This window comes from Ostrea edulis, chromosome 1 (assembly GCF_947568905.1).
Source record: "Ostrea edulis chromosome 1, xbOstEdul1.1, whole genome shotgun sequence".
NCBI classification, from domain to species: domain Eukaryota; kingdom Metazoa; phylum Mollusca; class Bivalvia; order Ostreida; family Ostreidae; genus Ostrea; species Ostrea edulis.
This window is the reverse complement of record NC_079164.1, coordinates 22,279,085-22,291,854: the sequence shown is the minus strand read 5'-3', so window position 1 is coordinate 22,291,854 and position 12,770 is coordinate 22,279,085. Positions and strand designations below refer to the sequence as shown.

The following is a 12,770-nucleotide window of genomic DNA, read 5'->3' as shown; positions in this document are numbered from 1 at the left end:
ATGGATTGGTGAGATTTTACAGTTTTGTTGAGATGTAATTTCATGGATTGGTGAGATTTTACAGTTTTGTTGAGATGTAATTTCACGGATTGGTGAGATTTTACAGTTTTGTTGAGATGTAATTTCACGGATTGGTGAGATTTTACAGTTGTGTTGAGATGTAACTTCATGGATTGGTGAGATTTTACAGTTTTCTTGAGATGTGATTTCATGGATCGGTTTCTGTACACTGTATAAACTGTATTTCATTGTGGTTTTAAATTCTTTGAATAGAAGTCACAAAGTTCACGAAAATTGACCCCCCCCCCCACCCACCCCCCCACACACAAAATCTAATGGTTTTGCTGTAACTATACTTGTGGGCATCATTGATTTCAATATACTTTGTTATGAAATGCAGTACAAAGTGTTGTATAGGATGGGAATTCATAATTATATGAAAAGTTCTTTCATATATTATCATGTCATAATTTTGATTTGTTGGTCTTTAAACTCCAGAAAAAACTAATTGAACTAAGCCAGCAAATATGATACCACCAACATTGAAGAATACCACTGTCAAAATTGAAAAAAGGTGGTCCTGGATCCACATACATGATTACATATCATAATGTGCTTTATCAATCAGTGGTTCCAATGTCCCAGAGCATATTTACCCCCCCCCCCCTCTTTCATTGACATCTAGACAAAATGACTACGTGAAGTATTTGTGGACAAACAAACTCATAAATGGAGGTAACAGATGACTTTTAGAGTGTGTTTACTTAGAAAATTACCAGTCATGGTAGCTCAGTGGTAGAGCGTTTACTTCATAAACTGGGAGATCTTGAGAGTTCGGGCCCTGCTTATGCCATGGCTGCGTCAAACCTAAGACGTAAACATAGGTAACGGTTGCTCCTTCACCAAAGGCTCAGCATTTAAGAGTGAGAATCATGGATCTTTCAGATATAACCGTAAAATTGGAGGTCCCGTGTCACGTCAGGCGTTGGTATGATAAAGAACCCTCACTGCTACGGCCATAAGCACTAATTCATAGGTCTAAATTTGTGGTAATTCACCTACAACTGGTGACATCTTAATATGGGTTAAAAATTCTCGACGGGTTTTAAAACAAAGAAAAAAAACTTAGAAAATTTGTATTTAAAATTTTTGAAAGGAAATATGAAAATTTCTGGTTAGAAAAACCTCAAAGATGAATAAACCTTTTAAATTCAATGTCTTTTCAATTGTTTATCATTACAAATGGTCACTGTTGGGGGCATTTGTGTTTTAGATCAAACCCATTTTATTTCCAGATTTTATCTCCATTTTATGTGTTCCAAGCCTTCAGTGCCTCAGTGTGGTTTTCTGATGAGTATGAAATCTACGCTTCTTGTATCGTCTTCCTGTCCACGTTATCCATCATTGTCTCCATTTATCAAACCAGAAAAGTAAGTAAAACACAAGAGCAAGGCAGTCTGTTTCACATCTGTACTTGTAAAACTGAATCATCTTCTCTCTTTTTTTTTAAATAGATGCAAAGAGCACTGAAAAACACAATTCAATCCTCTACGGTTGTGAGTGTCTGTCGAGAAAATAATGGTGTGTAACAAAACATTTGTATTTTCTATAATTCATTAGGACGTAATAACCCAGAATTCCTTACTAATTGCCAGTTGCTGTCTTTGACAGAGTTTGTTGACATCCATTCTGATGATCTTGTTCCTGGCGATATCATTGAAATCCCACGGCGAGGTTGTAACATGCAGTGTGACGCTGTACTACTGACAGGAAACTGCATCGTCAATGAGAGCATGCTCACAGGTAAGAAAAATTCACTCCTTTTAAAGTCCCACTATGGGTGAAACTGGAGGGGGCTAAGTTTTCTGTCTGTCAGTCAGTCCATCTGCCCCCATTCTGCATTTTCATGGGTTCTGCTGTTATCTCCTCGCAATTCATTGTGAGGGGGAATATAGTAACCGGACAGTTTGTGTGTGTGTAACACTGAGTTTGTTGGTGTGTTTGTAACACTGAGTTTGTGTGTGTGTGTGTGTAACACTGAGTTTGTGTGTGGGTGTGTAACATTGAGTTTGTGTGTGTGTGTGTGTAACACTGAGTTTGTGTGTGGGTGTTTAACATTGAGTTTGTGTGTGTGTGTGTGTAACACTGAGTTTGTGTGTGGGTGTGTAACATTGAGTTTGTGTGTGTGTGTGTGTGTGTAACATTGAGTTTGTGTGTGTGTAACACTGAGTTTGTTGGTGTGTTTGTAACACTGAGTTTGTGTGTGTGTGTGTGTAACATTGAGTTTGTGTGTGGGTGTGTAACATTGAGTTTGTGTGTGTGTGTGTGTAACACTGAGTTTGTGTGTGGGTGTGTAACATTGAGTTTGTGTGTGTGTGTGTGTAACATTGAGTTTGTGTGTGTGTAACACTGAGTTTGTTGGTGTGTTTGTAACACTGAGTTTGTGTGTGTGTGTGTGTAACATTGAGTTTGTGTGTGGGTGTGTAACATTGAGTTTGTGTGTGTGGGTGTGTAACATTGAGTTTGTGTGTGGGTGTGTAACATTGAGTTTGTGTGTGTGTGTGTGTAACACTGAGTTTGTGTGTGGGTGTGTAACATTGAGTTTGTGTGTGTGTGTGTGTAACATTGAGTTTGTGTGTGTGTAACACTGAGTTTGTTGGTGTGTTTGTAACACTGAGTTTGTGTGTGTGTGTGTGTAACATTGAGTTTGTGTGTGGGTGTGTAACATTGAGTTTGTGTGTGTGGGTGTGTAACATTGAGTTTGTGTGTGGGTGTGTATCACTGAGCTTGGAGGCACTCTACAAAATACATTTTATGCTTGATTGATTTGATACTTCACAGGTAGATTTGTTATCAACACTCGTTGATTAAAGCAATATAATTATCGCAATTCACCTTTGAATTAGAACGCTTTACCCGATATAGTATTGCGTTGTGTGACGACACAATTGAATGAGACGATTGAACAATTTGAATGACATGTTTGATGTAATACAACAAGAGTTTTCATTGGCCGATTACAGCCCGCCCACTTTCTCGAGCGGATTCAATGTAGCTGGAGAACTGTACATAGCTCTCTGAAAAGATTCACCTCTTATAAAAACCTTCGATTTACGGGCCACAAAAAGCTGCGGACGGTTGAGGCCTGAAATCGGTGTATTCTTGTGTTGCTGTCTCATAAACTCAATATAAAAAAAATCTTAACATATTTTCCTACTATATACTTGCGTCCAAACATACCTTCAAATATTCATTAAAGCCACACACCACCCGAAAACTTGCAGCTTCAAATGATTTCGTTTGTTGACGTAGCCATGTTAGGTAGCCGGTCAATTCGAACTCTTGCTATTGGTATCTATTCATAAAATCGGTTGTAAGTTATGTATTCGCTCTTCATTTATTATCAACACGAATAATTAATAGAAATTAAAACTTTTTGTACCAGTTTTTGTAATTAGGTAAAATAAGCTCTAGATGAACGAAAATGCTACATAAGCCCGTTAGATGGAGATCGGCCGGCGCGGCTGCTCATGACTAATGAAATCCGCACTGCCGTGAGTTTAGCTTTTTGAATAATTATCATTTAATTAAGGTAGTACTCTACATCGTCATAATGGCTAACTTCCTTTAAAAACATGGAAGACAAAATCGATATCAGCAATATTTGACTTTTCCTTTTCCATTTAAATACCTAGCTGAGTAGTTCAGTAGGTTAGAATACCGACTGCTGAACTGTAGGTCACAGGTTCGAGTCCAGCAGGGGTTTTAAATTTTTTTCAGATTACCTTCTACTAAAACTGTATTTTTTGACAAAATAAAGTAAATTTGAAAATTGTCAAATTCAAAATATTTTTGTACATATCCTACACTTTTCATCTACATCAAATTTCTCTGGTGTAGCATACCTCCTTAATTAATAGGACTGGAGTGGTATATTGTTTAAACAATTTAGCTAAAATATTTGTGGGGTATTAGTACACATCTAGACACTATTGTGCCAATATGGAAATGAACCGGGATTAGAATTGACTGGCTACCTAACATGGCTACGTCTACGAACGAAATCATCAAAAGCTGTGATCGAGTTTTTGGGTCGTATGGGGCTTTAATAAATATTTGAAGGTATGTTTGGACACAAGTATAGTAGGAAAATGTTATGAATTTTTTAATATTAAATTTATGAGACAACAACACAAGAATACAACTTTTTCTCTTTCTTCCTTTAAAGTTTTTTTTTTCCATCTAGCATCTGGCCGTCATGTTAGGGAATTTGGGCGGACTTATACATATGGACCAATGAGAGTTTCTGTTGCATTTCGCAATTGTATTACAAACAGATTCAATTGTGTCGTCACACAACGCAATACTATATCGGCCAAAGCGTTCTAATTCAAAGGTGAATTGCGATAAATGCCATCACATGTATTACCATTATTGCAATTGTGTCTGTACCAAATAAAAAAAAATTCTAAAACATTAAACAAGTTCAGTAACTCTTTTTAAAGTGTTCTGATTTAGATTCAGACCAGCCTCTATGAAGTCCCATAGTGATCTTGACCTTTGGACCCCAAAATCGTTAGGGTTCTTCCTCTCTCGATAACAAATCTACCTGTGATTCTACCAATTTACTTAATCCTCGACAGTGTTAAGAGTATTTTCTAATTCCATTAAAGTTTGTTTCGAGTTTACTAGTTTTTCAGGATAGTAGAACACTGTACATTATCATGCATTAAGCATTTTGATTAAAGCAATATAATTAAATGCCATTACATGTAAACTCGAAACAAACTTTAATGGAGTTAAAAAATACTCTTCACACTGTCGAGGATTAAGTAAATTGTTAGAATATGTGTTTCTATCCGTATACTAATACTATGGATAGAATTACACACACGTTATTCATGGCATTTTATACATTTCTCTGATAGGGGAGAGTGTGCCGATCACAAAAACACCTCTTCCTAATCCAGGAGGTCATGAAGAGGAGGACTCTGATGTAAAATTCAGTATGAAGGAGCACTCAAAACATGTGCTGTTCTGTGGAACTCAAGTTATTCAGACTCGTTTCTATGGCAACCAGAAAGTTAAAGCTCTTGTCATCAGAACAGGTAAGATTCTTTGGTCATTACATGAATGTACAAGTACAGAGAAAATTTGATAACGAAAAAAAGTCGGCAGCTCCCTTTGTTTTGAATTGATTAAGGGCAATGTACAAATAAAAATCATTAGATTTGTTGCTGTTAACTTCAGTATAAGAAACTTGCTGTAGACATACAGGGCTGACTGCTTGCGGAAGTTGTCAGCCCGGACAAAAATTTACAATTCCTGACAGTTGGCCTGAGCAGGCTACCTCATGATACAATAAGCTTCATGATACAAACATTCAAAATAACATGCATCACATCATAATTCTCATGCTTCACGCCAGCTTACTTCATGAAGCAATAATGATGAAAAGAATGTCATTGTTAAACGTTACAGCTCATACCCTCATGTATTTTATTTCTTTTATTCATGTTCTACTTTCATTTTTGTCGTAATTCCCAGACGTTAAAATAGATGTACAGTTACTATATTTATTAAGTAGTTCTGTATTGATACACGCATTGTTTACAACTACCACACATTCATCAGGAAATGCCCATCACTACAATTTGTAAAGATATCAAATGCAGAAACATTGGAAATGTACATATATTTATTTATATCCATAATGCTAACACACTAAACATTTATTCCTCAAGTACCTGTTACAGTGATTTCACCAAAATCATTTTACATGTAGTAGATAAAACTTATAAATATTCTAGTATGATGATGTTTTGGATATGAATAGATAAGAGGTTACCAATATTCAGATATTGATTTCGGTATTCATTTCAGCTTTTAGATATTGATTTACCTTATTTGTTACATCTCTATTACAAATCCTGTTTTGTAGGGTTTTCCACATCTAAGGGAGATTTAGTCAGGTCTATCATGTACCCAAAGCCAGCAGATTTCAAATTTGAGAGGGACACATACATTTTTGTGGGTGTGCTGGCCATTATTGCTGGCTTTGGATTCATCTACTCCATTGTTCTGGAGGTATTGATCAATAATCACTTGTAATTGATACCCCATATGTATGGTAGTGTTTAGGGCTGAAACGATACCCCCCCTCCTCCTTCACAATAGGATACACCCCCTTCACAATAGGATACATATTGCCATTCTTATGCAATGATTCAATATTTTCAATACGATATATTTTATAGAAGAAACAATGATAACTTTCACGAAAATGTTGATACGAAGATTCACAGTCTGAATTTCAAAAGTAAACTGTTTCCAAAACGCCGAATGGTAAAGATGCCTGTTGGCTTTGTAGTTTAAACTGATTAAGTTCATTATAAATCGTTTTTGTTAGACTCGAGGCCAACAACAGTCTGACCATTATCGTATGCCATTTTGTCCCTTGTGCATGTAGAAATGACAAATACAAGTCAAGCCTGATGTATTTTACCAAACCCAATTTTAAAAAAACGTATGGAACCGAAGATCGAGGCAATGAATCGAACATTGACTTGAACGTTTATAATGAACAGTATTGATATTTCATTGATTCGAGCGTTTATATAGAACAGTATTGATATTTCATTGATTCGAGCGTTTATATAGAACAGTATCGATATTTCGGTGGATCAATCATTGAATCAAATGTTTATATGGAACAGTATTGATATTTCAGTGAATTAAACATTGAATCAAGCGTTTATATAGAACAGTATCAATATTTTAGTGAATCGAACATTGAATTGAGCATTTATATAGAACAATATCAATATTTCGGTGAATCGAACATTGAATCGAGCGCTTATATAGAACTGATCGATACTGAGTATCGATATTTCAGTGAATTGAACATTGAATCAAGCGTTCATATAGAACAGTATCGATATTTCAGTGAATTGAACATTGAATCAAGCGTTCATATAGAACAGTATCGATATTTCAGTGAATTGAACATTGAATCGAGCGCTTATATAGAACAGTATCGATATTTCAGTGAATTGAACATTGAATCAAGCGTTCATATAGAACAGTATCGATATTTCGGTGAATCATCCCAGTCTTAGTAGTGTAGTGTTCTGTTGGAGTGTTGAGGTGTTATTCTAATGTGATATTAGTGAATCAAAAGAGCACTGCAAGGGATGTCCCTTCATTGTCTGTCAGTCTGTCTGTAAGACACTGCTAGGGATGTCCCTTCATTGTCTGTCAGTCTGTCTGTAAGACACTGCTAGGGATGTCCCCTCATTGTCTGTCAGTCTGTCTGTAAGACACTGCTAGGGATGTCCCCTCATTGTCTGTCAGTCTGTCTGTAAGACACTGCTAGGGATGTCCCTTCATTGTCTGTCAGTCTGTCTGTAAGACACTGATAGGGATATCCCTTCATTGTCTGTCAGTCTGTCTGTAAGACACTGCTAGGGATGTCCCTTCATTGTCTGTCAGTCTGTCTGTAAGACACTGCTAGGGATGTCCCTTCATTGTCTGTCAGACTGTCTGTAAGACACTGCTAGGGATGTCCCTTCATTGTCTGTCAGTCTGTCTCTATGAAGCTACTCTTTTCTAATAAACTTTATCATTAGTTCATTTCCATCAGAAAATTAATGCTTCCATGCTGACATCTGTTTAAATTCACTTTTATTGATGGAGGCTGTTGATCATCAGACTGGTTTACATTTGCGTACTAATTTGTAAAACAAAATACTTTATGAGGAACATGTTGTGAGCTTACCGTAGTGTCAAAATTAAAATTTCAAAACTCAAGAATTAATGAATTCAAAAAATCTTTTCATTTTCATTGGTATAATTTGATGAGTGATTATGTTTATTATGTACTAGGTTCGTAATGGTGAGGATACCTCTGACATCATTCTTCATGCACTTGACATCATCACCATTGCTGTTCCTCCGGCACTTCCTGCCGCCCTGACAGTGGGTATCGTGTTTGCTCAGCAGAGACTAAAGAACCTGAAGATCTACTGCATCAGTCCTCGCTGCATCAATGTGTGTGGAGGCATCAATGCTGTCTGCTTTGATAAGGTACTTCAGTGACTAGGAGTTCACAAAGTAGAATGTACATGCACTTACAGTCTACTCAACTTATATTGAAGTCACTTATATTGAACTCTCTGTTAACACATCTCCAATAACATTATTTATATAGTTCATTATTGGTTATACTGAACTTTGGATATAATGAACAATTCAGTCAGTCCCCTGAGTATCAGTATATCTGGAGAATACTGTATATGGAGGTACATGTAAATGCATCTATCATATTATACACTTGCTTACACATGTCAGATTTTTGGGAGTAAACTTTTGGATTATGTCCATTTGCCATGAGAAAATTTCTAGCCATCAAATTGTGGTAATTTCTGACATTTGTTAGGCAGTATTCATCAGACTTCAATAACAATCAATTAAAAGGTCTTAAATTGCAACAAGCATGAGTCTATAAATCATAAAAGCTACTAAACAGGACAACATAACACTCCAGTAATTGTCCAGAGGTTCAGAAGTAATCTTGGCATTTCCCATTTGGATTCATGTGTTTTTGTGCGAGAGTGTGTCTGATTTTTTCCCCTAGAATTAATAATTATGTGTCAGTTCGTGATTATAGCTGCTGAATGAAAATAAGATATTGCTTAAGTTTGAGGTAAACAAACTTTTTGGGTCCTTGTTAGATGGCTATGCATTTTTTGCTACATAAGGTGTGAATAAGAATTTCTCCAGATTTTGTTTTGAAAGAGCATCATGTAGTTTTAGTAAGAATATATAGCAGAATTTGATACTTTAATCCAACTTGCATAATGTATATGATAGTGCAAGAAATGGTAAATTTTTGCAAATCAGATGGATATCAAAATCTTGTAAATTTGATATGCCTATTTCTTGTCTTTACCATTGCATTACAATGTATTGGGAGAACATTTATCTATTTCAAATAATTAAAAGTTGTCTAATTTTCACTTGTTTGCATCTTATAAACAGAATTTCCTGTGTTGCATGTAACTAAATAAATATGATCCAGGTAGGATATGAATTATGATAATTAATGATATTTAATTTTATTCATTGCCCATTCTTATTCCCATGTACACCTGGAAATAACATATTTAGCAATGACATACCTGGAAATAACAAATATCTAGTAGTGACATACCTAGAAATAACAGATATTTAGCAATGACATACCAGGAAATAACAGATATTTAGCAATGATATACCTGGAAATAACATATTTAGCAATGACATACCTGGAAATAACAGATATTTAGCAATGACATACCTGGAAATAACAGATATTTAGCAATGATATACCTGGAAATAACAAATATTTAGCAGTGACATACCTGGAAATAACAAATATTTAGTAGTGACATACCTGGAAATAACAGATATTTAGCAATGATATACCTGGAAATAACAGATATTTAGCAATGACATACCTGGAAATAACATATCTAGCAATGATATACCTGGAAATAACAGATATTTAGCAGTGACATACCTGGAAATAACAGATATTTAGCAGTGACATACCTGGAAATAACAGATATTTAGCAGTGGCATACCTGGAAATAACAGATATCTAGTAGTGAAATTGGCTATCTCATAATTATCAATACTAAAGTTAAAAGTTTCAGTTATCATGCCAAAAAGATTGTTACCGGTAATTAAACTTTACCTGATTTATAGATCTATAACACGAAGATGGTCAAAGTGTCAGGATCAAGATCAATATTCAAAAAAAGGAGGGCAAATATCTCTAGTTCAATATACATGTTTGAGAGAGGACACAAACTTGATACAAATCAATTTATATAACTGCAATATGAAGTTTATTTTTTTATGGTATAATTGCTGAAAATGGAAAAAGGCCATATATTGAAGTCATTAGGTCTGTGATAAAATATCAATCTGAAATAGACACTTAATTGTAGTGAAAATCTTATCTGTCTTATATGGCAAATTCCCCTATGATATTTTGAAAAAAATGTGGTGGACTTTTAGATGTACCAATATATGGGCAAGTACTGTAGAATCATTTAAATTCATGGATGTCAATTTTCGTGGATTGCCGAACTTTTTTGACGGTTCATGGGGATGTAATTTCATTGATTCATCTACTTTAAGAAAGATAACTCTGATTTGACCCAAAGTATTGCGATCATTTGACAATGATGGGCCAGAACACATGCAAATCGACCTGAAAACATCCACCTAGAAGCTGATACATGTTAATTGTGTAATCAACACCCATAGTCACATGTTCAAATGCCTCGATTTTATTGAGAATGGCTTCCAAAAAATTAGTATTTGATTGAACCAGACTTTATAAATATTAACAGGAATTTAGTATTGGATTGAACCAGACTGTTTATAAATATTAACAGGAATTTTAAAATCTGATGAGTATTTTATTGAACCAGACTGTTTATAAATATTAACAGGAATTTAGTATTGGATTGAACCAGACTGTTTATAAATATTAACAGGAATTTAGTATTGGATTGAACCAGACTGTTTATAAATATTAACAGGAATTTTAAAATCTGATGAGTATTTTATTGAACCAGACTGTTTATAAATATTAACAGGAATTTAGTAGTGGATTGAACCAGACTGTTTATAAATATTAACAGGAATTTAGTATTGGATTAAACCAGACTGTTTATAAATATTAACAGGAATTTTAAAATCTGATTCTAAGTATTGGATTGAACCAGACTGTTTATAAATATTAACAGGAATTTAGTAGTGGATTGAACCAGACTGTTTATAAATATTAACAGGAATTTTAAAATCTGATTGGTTTGCAGACTGGGACTTTAACAGAAGATGGCTTAATGATGCAGGGAGTTGTACCCGCCAATGATAGCAGGTAATGGACAGATGGCGCCACTGTATTCTCTGATTGTCAATAGGCATCCCATCTTCTTCAGACATGTTAAAGTATTTCAAGCTTTTCTGATTTACTTTTGATGAGAAATGAGATTTGCTGATGATAATTGGCTGCAATACACTGAACAGGCACCAGTTTTATTTTGAATCGCAAGCTAAGCTAATTAGTGTTAAAACATAAACTGTTTCAGCTCTATCAATATAATTGTGCTGAAGTCATTTGATATATAATACTGATAATAAGGAACAGGTGTGTAAAAACTTGTTTAGATTTTGTTTATTGAATGAGCAACTTTCTCTCAAAGCAGGAACCTGACAACAATTGCCAAGTCATTAAATATGAAACTTTTTATATGCTGCAGCATCTGGAAGCTACCATTTTGTCAGATAAAGTTATTAAAATTGAGCACTGGCATATATTTAGGATGTAAATATGTTAGTTGGTAACACTGTAAACACATCAGCCTAAGATAAATGTGGCTATTAATTGTTTAGAATTTTCCATGATTTTGTTATTAGCAGCCGTGAATGCCAGATCAATATCAATACTGTTATCAATAAACATCATAATCACATGCTTTCTTTGTTTATTTACAAGGTGTGAGCTTTACAAGGTGTGAGCTTTTATATATTTGACCTATCACTCCATTTAACTTGCTTACAGTTTTGAAGATGAGGTGCTAGATCCAAGTTTTTTAAAAGCAAATCCGCTACTAGTTGGCATGGCAACATGTCACTCTCTGACAATCATTGAGGGCAGCATTACAGGGGACCCATTAGATGTCATCATGTTTAACAGCATTGGCTGGGTAAGTGAATGGTACATGGCTTTAACATGTAAAATAAAGTGTCTTAATACCACCAATGTAAAATGGATTAGTACTAGAGATGCTGCTGGGGGAAAAATTTTCTAATCTATGTCTTGGTCAATAAATTTATTCCTAGCTACAGAATACATATAAAATGGAATCAGTTGATTTGTTTGGGCCAATGATCATGGATTGCCAAGGTTTGACAGTTTCTTTAGGATGTAACTTTGTGGACGCAGTCTTTGTACATTGTCTTATAAATTGTGTATTCCAGTGAGGTTTTGAATTCAGAGTATAAGACTTTCAGTGTAGCCAAGAAATCCATAATAACTGATTCCTCACCAAATACAATTGACTCAACATTGCATGGAGATGTACAGTTAAACCTGTCCAATGTCACATGCAATGGGTGACAGATTTTTTGTCGGAATGCAGTGTGTCAGAATAAACAGTGGGGAAAAAAACAATGAAAATATGAAATTGAGAATGAAAATATGGATCGGAATGCCCAGTGATATGGATTGCACAGGTGTCGGATTAGACAGTTTTCACTGTACTTTAAATTTTCTGGAATGTGTAAAATTAATACTAATCAGTAAGAAGTCCAGACTTGCCAAAGGAACTCACTACATTAGATATACATGTACATATTCAGGTGTTGGAGGAGCCAGGGGAAGAAGAAAGCCGCTTCGACATGATGGTCCCCACTGTGGTGTATCCTAGTACCTCACCACTCAAGTTCAAGGTATTCCCTTCTGTTGCTCAAATTGGTAATACATGTTGGGAATGTTTTCACCCTATTTCATATTTGCGTCTATCACAATCATTGCAAACAGCGAATTATAACACAGGGCAAAAATATCCCAGTATGCTACTGTCCTTCATTAGTTTTTAGTTCAAGTGAGCTATTCTGGTCACCTGTTGTCCGTCTGTTTGTAAACTTTTCAAATTTTCATCTTCTTTTCCAGAACCACTAGGCTAATTTCAATAAGACTCAGTACACATCAT

The 12,770-nt window shown here is 35.1% G+C and overlaps 1 protein-coding gene across 3 annotated transcripts in view; it reads left to right on the top strand.

Annotated features, from left to right (window-relative positions):
- Positions 1 to 12,770, top strand: part of LOC125663705 (polyamine-transporting ATPase 13A3-like) — a 55,494-nt gene that overhangs the window by 28,735 nt on the left and 13,989 nt on the right. For all 3 annotated transcript variants that reach the window (XM_056153064.1, XM_056153063.1, XM_056153065.1), the window contains 9 exons: positions 1,296 to 1,430; positions 1,515 to 1,581; positions 1,672 to 1,803; positions 4,929 to 5,108; positions 5,942 to 6,087; positions 7,885 to 8,085; positions 10,872 to 10,933; positions 11,618 to 11,762; positions 12,418 to 12,507. In XM_056153064.1, the coding sequence (XP_056009039.1) occupies positions 1,296 to 1,430; positions 1,515 to 1,581; positions 1,672 to 1,803; positions 4,929 to 5,108; positions 5,942 to 6,087; positions 7,885 to 8,085; positions 10,872 to 10,933; positions 11,618 to 11,762; positions 12,418 to 12,507 (1,158 nt within the window). The remainder of the gene's footprint in view (positions 1 to 1,295; positions 1,431 to 1,514; positions 1,582 to 1,671; positions 1,804 to 4,928; positions 5,109 to 5,941; positions 6,088 to 7,884; positions 8,086 to 10,871; positions 10,934 to 11,617; positions 11,763 to 12,417; positions 12,508 to 12,770) is intronic.